Source organism: Ambystoma mexicanum, chromosome 1q (genome assembly GCF_040938575.1).
Source record: "Ambystoma mexicanum isolate Mex_15411 chromosome 1q, UKY_AmexF1_1, whole genome shotgun sequence".
Classification (NCBI taxonomy): Eukaryota; Metazoa; Chordata; class Amphibia; order Caudata; family Ambystomatidae; genus Ambystoma; species Ambystoma mexicanum.
The window spans coordinates 1,342,936,392-1,342,959,285 of NC_090922.1; the positions used below are offsets into that span (position 1 = coordinate 1,342,936,392).

At 49.4% G+C, this 22,894-nt stretch overlaps 1 protein-coding gene across 7 annotated transcripts in view; it reads right to left on the reverse strand.

Annotated features, from left to right (window-relative positions):
• The window catches only part of OSBPL9 (oxysterol binding protein like 9), a 1,764,730-nt gene that overhangs the window by 813,337 nt on the left and 928,499 nt on the right, over window positions 1–22,894 (reverse strand). For all 7 annotated transcript variants that reach the window (XM_069642205.1, XM_069642206.1, XM_069642209.1 and 4 more), the window contains one exon: window positions 1,641–1,759. In XM_069642205.1, the coding sequence (XP_069498306.1) occupies window positions 1,641–1,759 (119 nt within the window). The remainder of the gene's footprint in view (window positions 1–1,640; window positions 1,760–22,894) is intronic.

Here is a 22,894-nt window from a genome sequence, read left to right on the forward strand (position 1 = left end):
TGGGTCTGGTGTTAGGGCATAGCCCCTCTGGTTGGAACCCGGCAATATAGCTTTGCGGCCCCTCAGTGGTAGCACCGGTAGGATCTTTTATCCCCTCGGCCTGGTGGCAGGTAGCTGGAGCAGCCTCAGTGTTGTTGCTGGTCTTAGAACCTGTCAGGTCCCTCCCGCTTCGGCACTTCCTTGGGTGTACCTCATGTGGGGTGCGGACAAGAACAAGGCACCCATCTTGGGCCTTGTCTTCTGCTTCACAACCACTTCAGAGGTCCTCTGGACGGGATCTTCTGAAGAGTTCACTCAACCTGGCTAGTCAGTTGTTGTGCACGCGCAGAGTCAAGGAGTCGCACGCGGTACAGCAGTCCCAGCCGTGGTCTGGGCAAGGCGGCAGAGGGCGTGGGGGTCGTACGTTGGGAAGGGTCCCTTGCAGGCTGGACACCTGCTGAAGCCCGCTGTTGTCGACAAGCGCCGGTGAGAAGCGTGGTGCCAGAGGACAAAGCAGTACCTGATACTGAAAATGAAACGAGAAGATCAGAATCCTTCTCCGGGGAAGAGCGTGTGGAATTACTAGGCCAGAGGCATAACCGAGGAACACTGATAAAAGCAGTCCATCCCTGTCGAACCGGAACAGAGGATTGAGAAGTGGCGCTGGTGGACAGAGTCAAGGGAAGGGCATGCTCCCAGGGCCGCACCCCCACGTGCATCTAAATTTAAAGGGGAAGATGATTTTTTCTAGTGAAAAAGGTTCCGTCTCCCGTCCCTAGCGAGAGACTCCAACAGTATGGAGGAAAGGGGACGGGATGTAGGAGTAAGACTCCTTGTCGAAACACGTGTTGGCTGGTTCCATGCAAGAGATACTACCAGAGATCAAAACTCATACACACCTCTTCAAGATCGTGGAATATTTATTCCATGGACATTTTACTAAAAGATTTATTGTAACCGTATTGGGCAAGCGCAAAGTGCAAGTGGCTTCTTTATTCTCTATTTTCAGTGGCATAAGGTTCTGCCACACACCACTTGCCACGCAGCAGGCACGTTCCTTTTAGAATTAATGTCCCAGCACAAAAGGACACACTCAACCCTTACTCACACTTTCTATTAATGGAGGGAATCATTCAAATCCTCGCAAAGCCAATACTATTTGCAAATTAAAACAATGTTGAACAATGTAATAGATGTACGACTCTGATAATTAACTGCCCTTCAGCTACTCCTTACTTCCACTATCCTATGAGGGTAAGACTGGGAACAAGAACTGTTGGTGAACGAGCAACCAGAGAAACCGTAAATCTTGAGATAACTTGAACGACATGGGAGGTTAGGCCTCCAAATCCAAGAAAAAAACAAAAACGCGTATTGATCCCTTCTACCACCTTATGTAGTTACAGTGGGAACCATGTGAGTGCTGTTAAGGAACAACGAAGAGCAAACAAAATTATTCAATGACAGTGAATTCTGGAAATTCCTGCATGCAAATGTGCGCCTTGAGGATTTCCCCTATCTGCAGAAAGCTTTTAATATAAGCTGCTTTAGATAAACGAGTGGTGCAAAATGGCAACACATTGCTAATCATTCTGAAGCTAGTAATACAGAAGATCTTGGGTTTTACACACATCATTATGAAAATAGTTTAAATGGCTTACCTTAGTGAGGTCCATTCCCAGTCTAACTTGCGATAGAAGGTGCATGATGACACTTTTATGTTCTTCTACTGATTCACCTTCACCCTCATCATCTTTGTCATCATGTGGGTCAAAAAGGTCTGCAGAAAAGAAGTCTTGTTAATATACATTAATGCTTGATTTTCTGGAAGGAGAACCTGAGCCTAACCCTCTTCCTTGATACCCACAATTTAAAAATTATAAGTTACTCACTGTAGTGACTAACATACTCTTAGTCCTTAGTCCCCTTTCCTCCATACTGCATGGGCTTCCCTTTCAAGGAACGGGAGACAGAACCTTTAACACCAGAAAAAACCTTCTTCCCAATTAAATTTAGAGGCGCGCTGGGGTGCGGCCCATGGAGCATGCGCTGCCCTGACTCCGCCGCCACACCTCAGTCCCCATTGACGCGTCGACAATAGAGTTAACATTGCCTAATGACACCAGTATTATTAGGGGGGAGGTTGGTGGGACGTATGGAGGAAAGGAGACTCGTTAGTCACTACGGTGAGAAACTTATAATTACTCTTACGTCCCGTTCCCTTTCCTCCATACTGCATGGGCGATTACAACTAAATGTAGCCGCAGGGTGGCGAGGAGACCCTCCTTAAGCGAATAGGTTCCTGAGAACCGCCTGTCCAAAAGCCGTGTCAGATCTAGAGCCGGCATCCAAACAGTAATGCTTGCAGAAAGCCGAGGGCGTGGCCCAAGTGGCCGCCCTGCTTATTACTTGCCAAGGGACATGGCGCTGGAATGCAATGGTCGTTGCCTTGGACCTGACTGCGTGGGCATGCATGTTGGCCGGAAGCGGCCTGTGCTGGCCCTCGTATGCAGCTTTGAGGGCCAAAACCATCTGGCAGGATATGGAGGCATTGGAGGCCTGATAGCCTGGTCTTGTGCCTCGAAAGGTGACAAACAGGGCATCCGATTTGCGGAAGTCCTTGGTCCTGTCCAAGTAGAACTTCAGGGCATGCCCGACATCCAGGTAGTGCAGCACTCTCGGTCGAATCAGGAAAAAACGTTGGAAGGACTATTTCCTCGTCCAAGTGGAAAGCAGACGGCACCTTAGGTAGAAATGCTGGGTGTGTCCGCAGGACTAGCTTGTTCCTGTGAAAGGTAGTATACGGTTCTGAGGCGACCAGCGCCTGGATTTCGGTGACTCAACAAGCCGAGCTGATGCAGACCTGTAAGGCCGTCTCTTGACGGTGACAATCCTGATGTCCACTTATGCCATTGGCTCAAAGGGTTTGTGCGCCAGGGCGCCCAAGACTATGTTAAGGTCCCACACGGGGAGCGGCCTCTTGATGGGCGGGTAGAGCCTTGCTAGCCCCGCAAAAAGTTTCTTGACGATAGGATTGGAGGAGGAGAAGATCCCCTCCTCTGAGTTCCTGTAAGCCCAGAAGGCCGAGAAGGAGAGCACGTCGTCCAAAGTACATGCCAGGGGGTCAATTTCCTTGGAGTCTGCCCAGTGGCAGAATCTGGTCCATTTACTTTTATATTGGGCCCTGGTAGCTTTGCTCCTTGCGCCCTGTATGATTTCCAGATTAGCCTGGGAGAGGCTGAGGTGCCGCAGCGTTATCTGCTCAGGCGCCACACTGTGAGGGCTAGTTTCTGATGCGCGGGTTGATGACCATGCCCCCCTGCTGCGCCAGAAGATGTGCTGGGCCGGTTGGGAGGTAAATGGGAGGCATCTCCGAGAGGCTGAACAGCTCCGAAAACCATGGCCTGGCCGGCCACTATAGAGCAATTAGAATGATGTTGAGTTGGCGAGAAACCTTGATCTTGCAAGTCACTCTGTGAATCAGCGGAGTGGCCGGGAAGGCGTAAGCCGTCATTCCGTTCCATGAAGCAGAAATGCGTCGCCCAGGGAGCCAGGACCCTGTCCCTGCCAGGAGGCGAACTGAGGCCACTTCTTGTTGTGCCAGGTGACAAAGAGATCCCCCGGTAAATGACCCCACCTGTTGAAGATCTCCTGAATAACGAGGTTGTTTAGCTGCCATTAATAATTGTCTGCTCCCAACCTGTTCAGCCTGTCGGCCTCCAGGTTGGATTCCCCCGGGAGGTGGACTAACGTGAGGTAGATGTTTTCCAGGGCCCACTCCCACATGCTGATTGCCAGTCTGCACAGATTGGAGGGGGGGGAGGATCTGGGGCCTCCCTGCTTGTTGACGTAGTACATGCTGGCCGAGTTGTCCGTCTGGATGAAGACAACCATGCCCCTGAGAAGTGGTAGGAATGCTCTGCGCGCTAGCCAGATGGCGCTAAGCTCTAACCAATTGATGTGGGATGCTTGCACCAATCGAATCCAGGTGCTGTAGACCGAGAGAGCATCCAGGCTGGATCCCCAGGCCCCGAGCGAGGAGTCTGTGGTGATGGTGGCCTGCGGGGTGGGTGGCTGAAAGGGCTTGCCAGTCCGTAGGTTGCAGTCCCAGGACCACCATGCTAGGTCTGGGTGGAGAGATGGAGGAACGTTGATCATCACGGATTGGGAGCCCTGCTCCTGGTTCCATGAGACTGCGAAGTACAGCTGAATCCTCCTCATCCTCAATCTTGTGTGTGGAACGGCTAATAGGACTGCCGCTAAGAAACCCAGTAGATGCTGTTACCACCATGCTAAGGTCACCCCTCTGCTGATGAAGTGGGTGGCGGCCCTCTTGATGGCCGAGATCTTGTCCTCCGACGGAAATACCTTCTCGAGACACGTGTCCCAGATGATGCCCAAGAATGTCAGTCTGCGTGGGCTGCAGCTGTGACCTATTGAGATTGAGCGAGAAGCCCAGATCATGCAGTGTTTTGATAGGGCATGGGAAGAGTGGTGAACCGCTTCCGGAGATGTAGCCCTCTGGCCCTGTCATCGAGGTATGGGTAGATGTGGAGGACCTGCGCTCTGAGGAGGGCAGCCACCGTATTCATGAGCCTGGTAAAGACCCTGGGGGCCGAATTGAAGCCAAAAGGAAGGACCTTGTATTGAAAATGGTAGCCCATGATCCTGAACCGTAGGAAAGCACGGTGGGGCTGCCAAATCGGGACGTGTAGGTACGCATCCTTCAGATCCAGGGAGCACATCCAGTCTCCCTTGCACAATGTCTCTGCTATAAAAGCTGGAGTAACCATCTTGACTTTTTGTAGGGGTAAGGAGAGGTTGAGGGTGGAAAGTTCCAACAAAATTCTCAGGCCTGTCTGGTTCTTCTTCTGAATGGTGAAAATCCTGGAGTAAAAGCCCAAGCCTCGCTGGGAGGCTGGGACTTCCTCCACTACCTGGCTCTCTTTGAGCGAGCAAATCTCCGCCAGAAGAGTTGCTGCCCCAAACTGAGGAAGTGGAGGGAGGTTGTATACTATTTGACCTTTTCACAATTGACCTTGGGAGAATTGACCTCGGGAGAATTGACCTAATTTAGAAGGTCAATTAGGACATCTATGCGGGGGTGAGCCCCCCGCAACCCCTCCACCCAATCCAAAACCCACTGCAACTCCACACCTAATCCCCTTATATTATTTATAATCCAAAGTCAACCCAATACATATATAAAACAACTAAAATAATATAAAGGTCAATTGTGCAGAAGATCAATTAGGACCTCTATAATTAGGTCAATTGCGCAAAAGGTCAATTGTAAAAGGTCAATTTGTACCCCGTGGATAGTACAGAGAGGATCCAGAGGTCCACGAAATTCTGGCGCCAGAAATGTGCATGGGGAGCAAGCCTGCCCCCCACTGAAGACACGTGGACCCAAAGGGTTGCGTCATGCCTTCTTTCCCTCGGAGGCTGTCGCGGAGGAGCGGGACTGGAAAAAGCCCTTCCCCCACCCCCTTTTTTGTTGCTTGCGCCGGTTCTGAGATCCCCGTTCCTGGAAGCCGCAGAACCCTCCATACATACGCCCCCTGTCAGAGCGCTGCTGTGACTGGGTGTTCGGCTTGGGCGTGGTCTTTGTCAAGAAGGATAAAGACTTGGTCGTTTGTCAGCTGTTTTTCTTCTTGTCCAGCTCTTTGTCCGTTGTGGAGTGGAAGAGGTCCCCACCCCCTCGAACGGTAGATCTAATATGCGTTCCTGGACGTCCGGGTTGAATTTTGTCGCCCGGAGCCAGGCTGTCCTTCTCATGTCCATGATACAGATGGCACAGCCAGAAGTGTCAATATGGGACACAGTGGATTCCATGATGTCCTGCGCCACCAGCTTGGCCTCAGCCAACACCGCCTTAAAACGTGATTGGCTCTGCGCAGGGAGATCTGGGAGGAAGTCAGCAATTTCCCACCATAACCTTTGGTTAGCAGCAGCCAGCTGTTATGCTCACCTGGTATCCACGGGGATGCCACCCAGCCCTGGTTGGATGATTTGCACTCTCGAACCCTCTCCCGGTCCCTTGGTAAGGCCTCTGGTTAAAGATGGGTCTGCAATATAGGAGATCTGGATTCAATACCAGATTGTCTTTATGTTTTCACCACCTCCCTTGGCCTCAACTCCTTCTTCCCCCTTGGCCCTCTCCTCACCTTAATATTGTAAAAGGTGGATTCTCTGTCCTGCTCCTCGTGGCAGGGGCACGTAGATGTGGCAGGGCGAGCAGCAACCAAGTTACTTCACTGGTGCAAGCCCCCCTGTGGGAATCCAGGCCTGCTGCGACTCCGTAGGTTTGCTGCTTTACAGTCTTTATATGCAGTTCTCATGTTCCTCTTAGTTTGAATAATAATGTCTTGCTTCTTTCCTTTTAGGTATGGAAAGGTATTTTGGTGTTGTCATGCAGTTTGAAGATGAGCATGGGCCGGTAGACGAAAGCACGGTGTGCGCAATGCTGTCTGATGAGTAATGCGCGATGTGCGGCGCTGTTTCGCCTTTTATATTGCTAACCTGTGTCTTTTCTCTGCTTGCAGGTTGCGATGTTCCTCGCCGAGTGCCGTAATGTTCCAGCAATGATGCTGACCAGGAGATGACTAACCAGGTAAGAATTGTGTGGCTTTATTCATTCAGGAGGAAACGTGAGTAAACGCTTACTAATGTTGTCTTTCTTTCTCCTCTTTCCAGGTTATGGTATTCCAGGATGCATGCGGTGCCGGATGATGGAGTTCGTACCTTCAGGTGAGTGGAACTGAAGTCGGCGATGGATTGAAGACAGGATACTGTTCCAGGTATGTTTCGTAGTGTTCTTTCTCTCTCTGCAGGTCCTTGGTTTCAGGTAAGCTGGCATCAAAGAACTGGACACAGTGAGCGTTACGCTGCCCACAGCAGAATAACACAAAGCATGTTCTGCTGTTTGGGTGCGGTTTAAATAGTCTCAGGTAAAGTAGTCCTGGTAAAATAGTCCCAGGCCTGCCACACCCAAAGTAGTCCAGGTAAAGTAGTCCCAGGCCTGCCACATCCAAAGGACTAGACCGCATAGCTCAGTTCCTTGTACCTGAGCCATGTGTGCGCCTGCATGTTGGCTGAACCTCCACCCCCCCCAAAATCCCCCAAGTTAAATAATCCCAAGTAAATAGTCCCATTCTAATGTTGGTCTTCATGATGGTTATGAGCCTGGCGCCAAAGGCGCTAGGACTGACTCCAAGAGAGTATTGGTTGAGGTTTTAAGGCCTTTGACCTGGCCCTAACTGGAAGGCTGACTTGCCAGTGAGGGCCAGGGGCAAGTGTCATGACACCAGCATGGCATCGGCATTAGCCTAACGAAGATGCAAGGACGTGTTGGAATAGAGTTTCTTCCCGTACGCCTCCAAGATCTTCTCCTCCTTGCCTAGCAGCGCCGCAGAGGAGTAGGCTGAGGACGACTGAGACTTGGAGTATAGTGATGCCGCAGCAGTCACCGAGGAGTGTGGCTGAGGGTGGGCCAAGAGCAAGAGTGTATCCCCCCTCCATCTGCCTGTACTTGGCGTCCAGGAGTGGGGCTTGAGCCAACCCTTTTTGGCCAGGGAGACTCATCGGTTTGCAGTGGAATCCCCGTTTTGGCAGAGGGGTGTCATGTGAGGACTTCAGCCAGAACCCCCTCTGCCGGCTGCTCAACCTCAGGTTGGGGTAGGCCCAGGTACTCTGCCAGCCCCGCAAGAAGTTTGTGGAAGGCCCTGCTGAGGATGGTATGTCCGGATCCACCTCCTCATCCGTATCCTGTGGATCAGGAGGATCTGGCAGAGGTGGAGGAGTAGCTGGAGCTGGAGTCTGGAGCACAATGACCGTGGACGGAAGCTGAGGCTGGTACGGAACCGCCTGAGGAATCGGCCGGGGGCGCCGGCGGAGGTGCTTGTGGTGCCGCTAGCATAGTCGGGGGGACTTCCCTAATGGCGTCCTTGAGGATAACCCCCATCCGAGGTGGCTTCATGAGCCCGAGGAACCTCTTGAAGAACCCATCTTCACTGGCCGGAGAGGTGGTAGGGGGTACTGACGGGGTAGCCGGGAGCTGCTGGAGCCGCTGCATACCCTGCCCATATGGACCCAGTGGGAAGCTCACCTGCGCATAAGAAGGATAGGCTGTAGGCCACACACCTGGTTGAGGCCAGTCCCACCTTAATACTCCTTTGCCGAAATCCTGGAATGGTGTCAGACGGGTACCAATGTCTGATGCGGCAGCCATCTTGTCGTGCTGCCTGCCACGTGCCTGCGACTTGTTGCTCAGCTTGCTGGGACCAGCCTCTTCCAAGACTCTTGCGTGTGGATCACAAGGCATACCCTGCTCCTTGGGCCTAGGCCCGGTAGGTGAAACACCCTCGATCCGGGAGTCGGTAGAGATGCATTTAGGCGCCCCCTCGGACGTATTGCCGGTACTAGGGGGTAGCCCCTCAGCTATATTGCCGGTACAAAGGGGTAGCCCCTCAGCCATAATGCCGGTACAAGGGAGGAGCCCCTCGGATGACAATCTGGTACAAGAACCTTCTGGTCCCTCAACACTGCGACCGGGAGGATCCGAGGATCCCTCGGCCTTAAGGCCGGTAGCTGCAGCAGCCTCGGTGAACGTGCTGGTACAAGGACATGAAAGGTCCCTCCCACACAGGAGAGTCCTTGGAAAGGAGTCTCCTTTGCGGGGTGCGATGGAGAATATCGGCCATACCTTGGACCTGATTCGATGCTTCACAAAGTTCTTGAGGTCCTCTGGAGGCGACTTCTGGAAGAGCTCCCTCCACCTGGCTAGTCTTTTCTTCAGCACTTTCGATGACAGCGAGCCACACGCTCTTCAAGCTTGCCAACCGTGGTCTGGGACAAGGCAACATAGGCAGAGGGCGTGGGGGTCTGAAGTTGGGAAGAGCCCGTTGCAGGATGGACACCTGCTGAACCCTGTCGAAGTCGACATGCCCCGGGGAGGAGCGTGACGCCTGACGACAGAGTACCTGAATGATAAAAAGATAAAAAAAGACTAAGAGAAGTAGTATCCGTGCGTGGAATTACATGGACGAAGCCACACCCAGGAGGGCTGGTGATTTCGGCCCGTTCCAGTCAATGCGGAAAAGGGGACTGAGGTGTGGCGCCGGAGGGCAGAGTCGGAGCAGGGCATGCTCCCTGGGCTGCACCCCCGCGCACCACTAAATTAAAAGGCGAAGAAGGATTTTAATGGTGAAAAAGGTTCTGTCTCCCGTCCCTTAGAAGGCACGCCCATCCAGTATGGACGAAAGGGGACAGGACGTAAGTGTAAGCAACTTAGCGGAATTACTATTCCCAAATAATAAGTGATTGCAACACCATCTTCCCTGCTTCAAAAAACGTATAACTACCAGCATAGTACACTCCCATATTCTACTTTATAATTGCAACCAACACTTAGCTTCTCCAGACAGATAACACCACTGTGCCTCATATTGCCCAAAATAGTGTAGGAGGAAAAATGGAATCCCTTGTATTGGCTGTCAATTTCAAATTTTAGAAATTCCATAAGAAATGTAATGCATGGTTTACAGATAGCTGAATGTCCACTTAGACGTTTTTCCACAGCTTCTAGTGAAGGATTGTTCAAATGGATTTCATAACCAGCCCTTGTGGGAGGATTTTGGGAGGCCAGCCGATTTTTGGTAAAACAGGAAAGTCACAGAGGTTAGCCAAAACCCAATCAATGTAAGGTAGCTGAGCAGTCAAGGCTTAGTCTAAGGAAGAGTGTGAGAGTGGTGTATTAGGCCTTTGGTTACACACTAAGCATATAATATCCACAGTTAAATATTGTCACACAACCATATAAAACATATATGACATGCATTACTTACCGTAAAAGCATGTGATGATTGTATCGGCTTAGATTCACATGCTGTGCAAATAGTCTGACATCCAGTGGTCACCGCAGAGTATTGTATCTTGTCTTTCGAGAAATGAAAGGGGACGCCGACATGGGCGTGCTTGTAACACTATCCCTATCGTGACGTGACATGTAGTGTACCCAAAATCCCTCACGCGTTGAGGTCTCTCCGATTGGATTTTTTCTGCCGTGAAGGAGCCTATGACTATCGTGAGTGAGTACAGAAAAGAGAGAAAGTAATAAGACGTATATGTTCCTAACATCTGAGCGGGGCGCATGTGAATCTAAGCAGATACAATCATCAGAAATGCTTTTACGGTAAGTAAAGGATGTCTTCTGATGCTTGTTAATCTGCTTAGAATCACATGCTGTGCATAGACCAACAAGCAGTACCCGGAGTTGGAGGTGGGATGTGAGAAGGAACAGTCGTGAAAAGATGTCTTAGTACTGCTTGTCCCACCTGAGATTCAGACCTAGAATGAGTGTCTAGGCAATAGTGTTTTGTAAAGGTGTGTACAGAACCCCAGGTTGCTGCTTTGCAAATGGTTTCTAGGGGAACATTTGCAATGAATGCTTTGGAAGCCCCAGTGCCTCGAGTAGAATGCGCTCTAGGCTTGAAGGGCAGTTCTCTCTTAGCAAGAGTGTAACAGAGTGTGATGCAGTTGACAATCCACCGAGAGATAGTAGATTTGGAGACCGAGTCTCCCTCTCTACAGGCTGCCACTGAAACGAAAAACTGTTTCGTCTTTCTTAGTGGTCGAGTTCTTTCCATGTAAAACATGACTGCTCTGCATACATCCAGTGTGTGCAGTCTTCTTTCTCCCATGTTTGAGGGGTTCTGAAAGAACGTTAGTAGTTCTATGGCTTGGTTCGCATGGAACTTTGAAATGAATTTAGGCGCAAACCTAGGGTGGGTGAGTGCCCAGAACCACCTTATCTCTGAACTGTTACAAAGAGGTCTAGAACTGAGAGCGCTTGTAGTTCACTGACTCTCCTAATGGAAGTAATGGCTATTAAAAGGGCAGTCTTGTAGGTGAGATCTTTGAGACTTGCTTTATGCATGGGTTTGAAAGGAGACCCCATAAGTCTAGTCAACACCATGTTTAGGTCCCATCCGGGATCTGGGTTAGAAATGGGAGGGTTAATTCTCTTTACTCCCTCCATGAAAGCCTTAATAAGTGGTATCTTCCACCATGACACCTTTTGTTGTGATGTAGTGTATGCTGAAAGAGCAGCTAAGAAAACCTTTAGAGAGTTAAAGGCCAGGCCTGAGTGAAGTAAATGAGTCAGGTACAAAACAATATGTGTAGGAGAGCAGTCAATGGGGTTGATGCTCTTAAGAGTTGCACCAGATGACAAAACGCTTCCACTTACTGGAATAGCAATATCGTGTGTTAGGTTTTCTTGCCTCCTTGAGTATGTCCATACATCTCTGAGGGAGTTGCAGGTGCCCGAAGTCTATGACTTCAGAAGCCAGCTAGGTTCAATGGCTGCGGGCATGGGTGAAGTGTCTCCCCTTTGTCTTGCAACAAGATGTTGTATGGGCAAGGCAGTTTCATTGGAGGAATCGTGACATCTCCATCAGATGAGCGAACCATCTTGTTAAGTAAGCGTAAACAAATTTCCCTGACCATGTGATCCAGAGTCTGGGGGTTCCTTGGGGCATATTCTTGGTATTGGGCGTTCTCCAGAGTTGCGAACAAATCGATCTCTGAAAACCCCATTCTGCAAAAACGTTGGAGACGATGTCTTCGTGTAATAGCCATTCGTACTCCATGGGTAGTGGGAAATCTCTGCTGAGTACGTCTGCCAGAAGATTGAGTTCCCCTGGAACATGCTGTGACAACAGAAACATGTTGTGTTTGAGAGCCCACTACCAAATTATTTGGGACAGTTTGGCCAGCCCTGGAAAGTGAGTGCCCCCTTGTTTGTTCAGATAGTACATGGCCGTGGTGCTGTCTGTGAGGATCAGGACCGTCTTTCCCTGCAGTTTTGTTTGGAAAGCTTTCAGTGCTTTCAATACTGCCAATAGTTCCAGCAGGTTTATGATGTTGGATGCTATGTCTGACGACCAAACTCTGTACGCTGTCTGATGAAGCCGGTGAGCTCCCCACCCTGTGAGATATGCGTCTGTAATTAGAGTGGCCTCCACGGCAGGGGTGGTGAAGGATTTCCCTTTCAAGAGGTTCTCCCTCGACCACCAGCGTAGCGATAGAACGAGGGCTGGCGAGACAACCACTAGATCGTCCCATTGTCCGCTGGCCTGACACCACTGACTGTTGAGCCACTCTTGCATCGGACGCATGCGCAAGCGCGCGTGAGGAACCAAATAAATACAGGACGCCATCATTCCCAACAGTCGTATAGCTTTGCGTACCGTCACCTCTCGACTGGCTACATATTGAGGGATTTGAAACAGCATGTTTTGAACCCTCTCGTTGGAGGGGAAGACAAGGCCATCCTTTGTTAAAATTAGAGCCCCTAGGAACTGCTTGACCTGACTGGGGTCTAGGCTGTATTTCTTCTCGTTGATGGACAATCCCAGACTGAATAAAAGATCTATTGTTCTTGGGGTATTTGACAGACAGGTTTCGTAGGAATTCCCCATTAAGAGCCAGTTTTTGAGATAAAGATAAACCGGGACGGATTGCCTGCGCAGGTGTGCTGCTGCCACTGCTAGTACCTTTGTAAATACCCTTAGTGCAGAGGCTATGCCGAAGGGTAGTACCTTGAATTGATAATGTTTGTTTTGTATCATGAATCTGAGGTATTTTCTGTGTGCCGGCAACATTGAAATATGAAAGTATAATCCCCCTGCGATAGCAGTGGAATTACTTCCTGCAGAGTGACCATGCAGAACTTTTGTGGCTTTACAAATTTGTCCGCTGGGCGCAGATCTAATACAGGGCGCATGGTGAGATCGTTTTTGGGTGCGAGGAAGTACACTGAATAAATACCTTTGTTTACCTGGGAAAGAGGTACGACCTCTGTGGCTCCCTTTTCTTGTAGTGTTTTGCCTTCCTGAAGAAGGATACGCAGCTGGTCTGGCGACAGTCGTCTTGCGTGTGGAGGTCTAAACTTTGGGGACAGGCAGATCTCTATACAGTACCTGTGGGCCACAGTCTTCAGTACACACTGGTCTGTAGTTATACCCTCATATGCCTGAAGGAACAAAGTTAACCGGCCCCCCCACCGGGGAGGCATGGGAGGGGACCCAAATCTTTGGGTCATTTTTAACCTGAGGCCGGAGAGCCTCTGGGGGTAAAGTTCCGGCCCCTTCCTTTCCCACAACGCTGACCTCTTTGGGGATAAGGGGTGGTGTATCCGCTGGTTCCTTGTGGAGAGGACCAACTATTTCCCGAGGTGTACTGGTTTTGAGGGAAGCGTTGGCCACGAAAAAGGCGTCTGGACCCAGTTCTTTGCCTTGTGGAGGGCTTTTGTGTGATTTGAGCTAGCGTCTTAAGGGGGTCGTGCTCCTTTTTTTCAGTCTCGAGAGCCTAGTCGACTGCTCTTCCAAATAGGTTAGATTCTTCCAACGCTTTATTAATAAGTGACGCTTGAGTTACTGGCTTGCACCCAGAGTTTCTTAGCCATGCGTGTCTCTTTAGGAGGGTGCCCTGAGCCAAAGATCAACCCGCTGTCTCAGCAGAATCCAAAGTGCTCTTGACTATACTTTGGTTTACTTGTCTGCCCTCAGTTACCGTGGACAGAAGACAAGTCCGTAGCGGTTCAGGAACCTCCTGCAGGCCTTCCTTTAACATGGCCCATTGAGCTTCCGCGTAGCTGGCTAACAAATTAGTATTGTTAGCGATTCCTGTAGAAAAAGCTGCTGCAGCCGTGATTCTCTTTCCTAGGGCGTAGAGTCTTTTACACTCCTTGTAAGGGGGAGCCTCCCCGGTTGACAAGCAAAGCCCCTGCACTTTTCCTGGTAGTGGTCACTACCAGTGAGTCTGAAGTGGAGTGACCCCTGATGTAAAGGGGATCAGAGGGAGAAGGCCGAAATAGCTTTTCTATCCTTAGATTAACTGCCCTAGTGAGGGCAGGTTTTAATAGCGAGTGAGCCAGTCGCTTTTTAATCGAGTTTAGTAGAGGAATAGCCTGGCTGGCCAGCGGTTTCCCTTTAAGAATGTCCTCTACAAAGTCAGCCTCAGGAACAGCTTCATCGGTGGCGATCTTGAACTGTCCTGCTGCTTTGCACAACATGGCGTTGAACGTCATTTGCTTGTCCACTGGAGAGGGCTGTCTAGTGGGAGTGGTTTGGGAGGAATCTAAACACAGGGCATCATGATCTGGTGAAGGACAAGGACTTTGCCAAGCCTGAGAGTCACCCATATCAGGGTTTTCCTCCCACCCCTGTATGGAGTCATGTATATCCTCAGGGTCAATGAAGGGCTCAACATCCTGAGTGTATAGGTCTGCAGGAACTTCCTCCTCAGTGAGGTCGTAGTGTACACATCCTCCTCCTGAGAGGAATCAAAGAGTCTTTGAATTTTTGCCACAGGGGGCAAACGGCCCTCTTCCCTTGGTCTTTTGGGTATGGATTGCTCTGAGAGGGTTACAAACCTGTAAAGCCTCTCCATACAACCCTCACATGTTTCCCTAGTCCAAACAGAAGACCCAAAGGGGTCTAGAGGTGGAAAGGGCTCTTCTACATGATCCTCTGACGCCAAACATCGAGATTTTTGTTTCAACGCTGAAGAAATACCTTCTTCGCCGTCCGAAAACTCTTTTCAGGGGACCGACAAAGGTTGCGTGTCCCTGTGCATCTCCTTAGGCTTGGCAGAGGGTTCCGGTAGCCTATCTTTGGATCTCGACGAATCCTTGGGCTTTCCCGTGAATCCTTTGACTGACGCTTCTGAGCGTCCGCCAAAACAATTCTCGCAATGCTTTCGGTAACGTCCTCTGCAGTAGGGAGACGCGTAGCCTGGGCCTGCAGTTGTACACAGTCTTCGGCGGAACCGGGGCCTTGTCGTCGACGGATGCCTTCTTACGATGCGTCTCGACGGTTCTTGGAATATTAGGGGTAGCGCCCTTCAATTTAGAGTGCATCTGCAGCTGCGGGGAGGTCTGACGGTCGGCGGGCACAGCTGAAACATCCGGTGTGCCCGTTGGCGCTGTGGTCTTCTTCGACTTTGTCGAAGACTGCCCAGGGTTTGTGTGTTTAGTGAGTTGAGAGTGTTCATCTTTGTTGCTGGGGTGTACAGTCCCCATAGCAGTGCCTGAGCCGCACCTGGCGGGACCGAGGACAGACGATGCGGAGCGGGAGCACTCCGCCAAAAGGTCAACGACTTCCGAGTCAGAAGCCTGCTCGTGACTGACGCCCTCGTCGCATACGGGGGTTGCGGCAGTGGGAGAACTCGGCCTTCGACATCCCATAGGCCGCCCACCTCTTGACACAGCGCTCCTTCAATGTCTTCGGATGGAGGAGCTTGCAAGCCGCGAAACCTTTTTCGTTGTGATCGAGGGGCAAGCAACGGTTACACCGTAGATGCTTCTCTCTCCAATGAAATGTGCCCTTGCAAATGGGGCAAAACCTAAATGGAGTCCTCTCCATAGATGAGGATAGGGAAAGTGACGATGACCAGAGAGGAAAGAGGGAGGAAAGGCATTCTCAGATTTTACAGAAATGCCCACCCCGACCCCACTCTCCCTACTGTGTAGGCCAGCTGGAAGGCCCGGCCACGTGGTCGGCAACGCCGATTGGATCACCGCCCATCGAAGGTCCGTGGAGGTTTCGGCGGATATCAGGAACAGCTGTCAATATGAAGGACGGTCAGGGTGATCTTGAATGATAATCTATTATATTCGACCAAAGGTCGATGGAACAATTAGCAATGTCTCTGGATGAGCTCTGCTTAAGGAGACCAGTATGCTGGGTGGAAAAAAACAATCTGAGGGACCTCGAAACGTGAGGGATTTTGGGTACACTACACGTCATGTTAGGGATAGTGTTACACACACGCCCATGTCGACGTCCCCTTACGATTCTCGAAAGACGAGATGCAATACTCTGCGGTGACCACTGGATGTCAGACTATATGCACAGCATGTGATTCTATGCAGATTAGCAAGCATCAAAAACGCATTTACCACTGTATATGAATCAATTACCAGTGCAATACAGGTAAGTAGTCAGATGCAAGAAAAAAATAGAACCCTTCAAACCAACACAAGAATAGCTTCCCTCTTGCCCAAAGATCACAAGTTCCAAAATATAGCTTCTTCAGGTACGTTTATTGACAAAGGATGCTTTGGGCTCTTGCAGTGCTTTTAGAAAGTTTCCAAAGATAGATAACTAGTCAGTTAAGTTCAGATAGGCACTCAACTTAATGCAACACAATAGGGTAGGACTAGGGAAGGATCCTTAAACCAGGTTCCACCACCAGAGGTCAGGCAGAGTGAGTCAGGGTCAGAACTTTAGACACAATGCAACCCTACAGAGGACAGGCAGAGACAGAAACAGGTGTGTTAAATTACCCCCTTACTGATTCTTCTAGAGACAGCGGTAGGTGTTCTGAAACACCGCTGGGGACACAATCGTCCGTGCTTCGTCTGGTCAAGGAAGGCATAGGTGTTGCAGGTATAGGGGTCACTTTTGGCATCAGGCTATCGTTTAGGTTGGTCACAGTGCACAGGTATCGGTTCCAGACAGCTTCCAGTTGAAGACCCAAAATGATGAAAGATGGAGACTTCTGTGGTGCAGACAGCCTCAGAACACCTCACAGGATTCAAGGAGGGTTCCAATGAAGGTCACCACTGTCAGGCGGCGACAGGCAATGGTCCAGCGGCATACAAAGAAGTTGCCCTAGCACAGCTTCCCTTGAAGAGAGATGGCTAAAATGCAAGAATAGGCAACTTTTGGCATAAGCTGAAGACCTGCAAAGTTCCAAGGCTCTACTTGGAGCAATGATGGCTGCAGCGAGGCATGCAAGAAGAAAGCTGACCAGCCTGCCAGTTAGTTCAGGGAAAAATCTAAAGGCTCAGAAGGCACGAATCCTCAAGCAGGCAGCGAATCGGGGGAAGGGTGATGGGAGATGTCGAGAATTCTTGTTCCCACCTGTCCAGGTGTCGAACAACCAACAAGGGTCTTCTTGAGATCAGGCAGAAGAGCAGGGCTTCAGGGCTTCACCGGGACAATCAAATGAGTCGATGCTGGTCAGCTCCAGTTGTCATTCTCGGGTCAGCTTTGCATAGGCCTTGAAGGATCTGCACCATTCAATCAGCCAGTGGTTGCCCAATCCAGGAGAACCACTGTTCACCACACCTGCCCAGCAACAGACTTTTAGGAGCCAGAGTTTGTGGATTAGGGCTATACAGTCCCGACCCCCTTCTTTGGCTCACACACACACAAATGCCACTTAACTCGCAAAAGCCACAGCTTTCGGCAGGAAAGGGATTTCTATATAAGGCATATCCTGACCTTAGAAGGCAGAAGGCGGCCAAATAACAATATGGTCAAAGAACATGTGAAAAATTATGTGGCACAGCCAATGTATGATGCTAGCCACCTTTAGTATTCATTTGGGGTAAGTAATATAAGCAAAATATCACAAAAACGGTACAATTCACAGCTGCCAACATTGTCAAAGTAACCAAAAAGTCATAATATAAAATGTTATAATGAAACAAAGTGTTCTAACTGCACTTCTCTGTTAAGGTGATGTGTGCAATTGTACAAATACAAGAATTCCTATAGAGAGACAGTCTCTCAGTACTAACAGTCTTAGGGAATAGTCACTGTGCCCATAAGGCGCAAAATAGGCAAGGGAAGTGCAGCAGAAGGCTTTACAGATCTCTAAAAGTCAGAACAGGTTTAAAAAACAAGCAGAAAGAATGGGGTCCAATAGACATTCCTGGAGAGAAAGGTGCAAAAATAAATTATTTCCTAACAAGGATTTAAAACCCATCTAACCTTAAGGTAAATTAGCTTCTAGCCAAAAGAAAAGACCAAACTCTCTAATGGGGCAGCTATGGCAGAGTAGTCCGGATTAATTAAAGGCTGCAAGGAAAGCTGGTAGGGAAGTACTGATAATCCTCAGTTACCCCCAAACAGTATGCCAAACTGAAAAATGTCATGATAAAATAACACTATCTATTAGGTCAAATAAGTAATTAGGCTAAATATAACACAGTAAAACACAGTGCATGAATAAAAGCAGTAATGGCCATCTCAGACCCAAGACACTTCTGAAGTAGCTGTGTTGCCGACTACCTAGCTACACGGCTAAAGGTTAGGAAGAGAAGGGAAGCCTGGACAGAGTAAAATAACACATTTGCAGCGTCCTAGAAAGCAAAAATAATAAAGTCATACAACTCTAGTACATAGTAGCATAAATGAAAAATGCACATCATACATTAAATACAGCACCCAGAGGAGGAAAAGAGGCTAGTACTTTCGCAACCAAGCTCAGAGGGTCACCAAAAGTTAGGTTGAGAGTGGTCTGATACCACCAGACCCATAGGTTCTCATTACACTCCTAGGACTACACTGATAAAAAAGTGAACAAAGTAGCAAACACTAAACATCAGGGGTTCAAGCTAAAATTCAATTTCTTTATTTTTCAAACTTCAAAGTCACTGTAAATGATTTAGATGTGTTTAAAAGCTCCCCATAAGATTAAATAGGACAAAGTCTGAAGGTCCAATCACCACTGGTATGTCCGAGTGTCACCCCACAGTTACGAAGGAGGCAGAAATCTACTCCAAGAGAAAGACAAAGAAGACCCTCAACAAAGCTATCTATTTCCAGGTGCAAGACCCTGAAGCTACAGAAAGAAAGGAAACAAAGCAGGATTTGTGCCATGGAGTTTTCTCGCAAACCACGGTAGAAGGCGGCCTGCAGAAACCAACAACAGACCCCAGAGGGTATATTCCACCTGCCTAAAACCCAGAGGTAAGTAGGCACTGTGGCAGCATTGGAAAAAAAACAGCTATGGGATGGCGAAACAACCTGCTGAGTAAACATCTTGAGTTTCAGATTAAGTTACAGGATCACAGACGACTGACTATTTGTGGGAGCTTGTCACTTTTGCCCAGGGGGGGGGGAGACCTTCTCTGTGAGGCTAGTGAGGTGGGGCAGCTACCCAATAGCCCCCCTAGGGGTTATGGAAAGCGGGATCTAAAAGGGAGAGACTCCCCTCAAAGGGATAATGAGTCCCGTTCTGTGAAGGAACTCCCTCATCCTTTTTCCCTTGAGACCAAGTCCTTGTCACTTATCCCAGAAAACACTGTCTGCTATTGTAAGGTTTTGTCTGTCTGATCTACAAATCAATATGAACTAGACAAGAAGAGTGTGCCAAGGAGGCATATAGATCCTCTCAGCAACTGACCATGGTACTGAGAAGAGTTGGCCTGAATGAGGCCTTACGATCATATCAACAACAACAAAGAAGGACTTGAACTTTACGCTAGGGAGGATCCAGCCCCAGGAAACAAAGAAAGGACTAGGAAGAAGAGAGAGCAGCAGCGTGAAGCCAGCCCAACCCGGCAAGTTAGAACCTGGGGACGTGAAGCAGCAAGGACGCTGATCCCCAGTCGCGGAGACAATCGAGCTCCTGACCAACCGAAGAGAGCGACCTGAAGGAGATGGACTGTGTGGTCCTACAACTGCGCCAGAGCTATGTGGTCCAAGTCTCTGCAGAGCCGTAAGGAAAAAGCAGGGAGTGAGGTAAAGAAAGCAGGAGAAGCTGAAGCTACTCAAGTCAGCCTAGCACCCCAGGAAGAACTGGCTGTGCAGTCCTGACATACTACCGGTAACAGGAACAGGAGGAGACCCGTAAGCTGTTTGGGGCAGCTCCAGAGACCAGAGAAACTCAGGAGTAGACTCCCTCATCAAAGTAGTGATACCCAGAGAACTGAGAGTCAAGTAAAACCTAAGAGCAATCTTCATCGTCACAGTAGTGACATCCCAGGATTTAAGAATCAGGAGTGCACCAGGACGAATTTCCTTTGTCGTATTGATAATATATGATTAAAGAGGAGATTAGATAACAAGAGCAGTCTGAAGGTAATCTTCAGTACGTCGAAAAGACTAGGACGAATTACTGGAACTGTAACCCAAGCTTTCAGAAGCCCTTGCTAAGAAGTAAAGAGACCTTTAAGGACTATTGGCTAAACTATATCCCAAGACAGGCCCCCACAAGGCTGTGAAAGGTGGGTCAGGAGAAGGGAGTCATTCTCCTTACCACGCTTTATTTGTTGAATCAGAAGCTAAAGCAAAGGATTTCTGGAAAAGAGATCAAGACTGAGCCAGTTATCCAGGAGAAGGGAGTCATTCTCCTGGTATTATATTAACTTGGATGCGGAATCCTTTTTGTAAATTAGCGGTAGTGTAAGAGTAGATTTTTGGACAGAGGACAGATATTTTCATTTGAATATCCTGACGAGTGCCAGGGTATTGGTTTAGGTAGGGACCCTTTAGAGACCGGGAGCAGTAGGTTCTTTGCTTCAAATCCTAATAAAGCTTTGTTGAAATAAGCCAGCCTTTCGTCCGACTCTTTACTCCACCTCACCACAGGACCCAAAAGAAGAACAAATTGGCCTTGCCACATGGGTAGACCCCTAGCCAGAAGTGAAAACAGAGGAAGACCCCATGGAGATGGAGGAATTCAACCAAACTTATCTGGATGGCTCGATTGGCAAAGAGGGGCAGGAAGCAATCAGAACGGACCAACAATGAAAACAGTGGAGTGAGCCTAGAGAGAAGGAAATATTACTCACCTTAGTGACTACTGTACTCCCAAGTCCTTTGTCCCCTTTCCTCCATACTTAGGGGCTACCCGTCCTATAGGTGCAGGACCAGAGTGTGATGTGGAGAAGCACATTAACAATAAACGGTTGAGGCGCTACCGCGCATGTGCATCGTCTGTGCAGGAAACCCTCGGTGCGTGCCTCACAACCATCCATACTTTTCACAGCACCTCTGAAACCATGCTACTCGAGGGGGATGGCAGGTAGGTCGAATGGTGCTGTTAAAATAGATTTCCAAAATCAACCCTAGGGCAGGAATTTGGGATGCTAGCCTATAATGGTCAACAGGGAGATTCTGAGATTTTAGCCAAATCCAATAAAGCTAAGGTGGCATTACGGCAAGGCTTAATCTCAGGAAGGGTGTGAGCGGTTAGGGCTACAATGAGACCACACAGAGCACCACTAATAATTGCAGTTGGACAGTTAAGTACACAAATGTATGTAAGATGTATCGCAGATGTCTACTGTCCTATGGTGATCCCAACCATGTATTGTAAACACATTGTTGCATGTTTAAACTCCAAAGGAGTACTGCATTTGACCAGTATGAAAAATATTAAGAACAAAAGATTTGGACAAACACTAAACCAAAAGATGTTAGAAACGTTAGTTTATTGGTTACAGAATGTCAAACATGATGCTGCTTGTTTTATGATCATCAAGTTTGATCAGGTCAAGAAAACTAGCATCACGTTTGATTCAAAATGTTGAAACTTTCCTATTACAAAGATATATTATGATTCATAGGCCTTTAAAATACACACTAAGCAAGTATAAACTTCCAGTCAAATATCATCACACCAAAACTATAAAACAGGCCTTTACATTCACCCATAGGAGATATAGGAAAGCATTTGATTCAATAGCTAGTGTAACACAGGCAAGTACTCAGGTGCATCTGAAGTACAAAAGTCACTATAGAATAACCTTTACCAGCGTCCCTAGCTCTTACAAAACCAAACCCTAAAATGGTTTGGGCCTTGTGCACACAAGTCACCAGTTCCAAAAATACACTTCACAGGGATGGTGTATAAAGAGATTGACAATGCCAGTGGTTGTTATTAAAGTTTCAAAAAGTTAGGTATACGTCAGGTAAGTAAAATCACTCAATCCCATAGCATGAAAACTTACCACCCTGATTCCGGATTCTCCAGGGACCACTGCTGAGGTTCCCGATTCTGCTGGGTACAGTCTTCTGTGCTTGGTCCCGCCGCAGGTGCAAAGGTCATTTTCGAACGTGGGATTTAGTAACAGTTGGTCGGGATGCTTAGGAATCAGTTCCAGACAGCTTCCAGCAGAACACCCAAACGAAGAAAAAAAAAAGATGAAAACATCTGCAGGACACGTTCAGGGAGCGAGGAAGACAAATTGCAATGGGAGTCACCATGGTCAGGTAGCAACAGGCACTCTTCAATGGGCAAACAAAGGAGCAGGTCCTGCAGATATTTTCATCTTTTTTTTCTTCGTTTGGGTGTTGATGCAAGAACGCTGGAAAACCAGTAGCAGGCGTATTGTTACACAAGTTGAAACTCATCAAGTTCCAAGGATGCACTCAAAACGGTGATGGCTGGGGGCGCTGTTGAGCAGCCTGCAAGATGGCTGCTTAGCTTACCAGCTCCGTGCCTAACTGCTAAATACCGTTTACATCGGCGGCTCTGTGCATCCTCCAACGCTGGGAGCGAGCGTAATTTGTGCACTAGCACTGGGCAGTGCATTCATCTGACTCCGGGCGGAAAACGGTGTCCTGCGGCTGTGTAGAGCCCCGTCCCCTCTGGGCTGGCTGCTGACTCGCGGTGGCCTGCTGGGCCGCGGATCGCGCCCTGTGCTGGCTGAGTGCCCATCTGTGATGCCCTGCTGAGCTGTGTGCTGTTGCTGTGGGTCCGGCTCCCTGGGCTGCTGGAGCGGCAGACCCGATCCCCTCCTTCCAAGGCCGACTGTGCACCTGAGCCGGTGCGAGCCGCTGTGGCTCTGCCTCTTGCCCGGTCCCCGCTTGCTGTGGGCGAGATCCATCTCCCGCGGCGTATCCTCGCCGCTGTTTCCCTGCATCCGGACGGAACTGAAGCGTGGTTGGCGGGGTGGACAGCTTCGCGTTGTGGGAGCTGCTGGTGCGATCCGTGCCCCTGGACACTGTGCGGCCCCTGCCGGCGTACACCCTGCTGGCTGCTCTGTGCCGGGACGCCCGCGCTGTCTGGCTGGTTTGGCCGCCGCCCGCCGTAACATCTGACAACACGGCCCCGCCGGCTGCAATTCTCCCTGGTTATCCTGGCTGGCCTGGTGCTGGCGGGGGGCTGC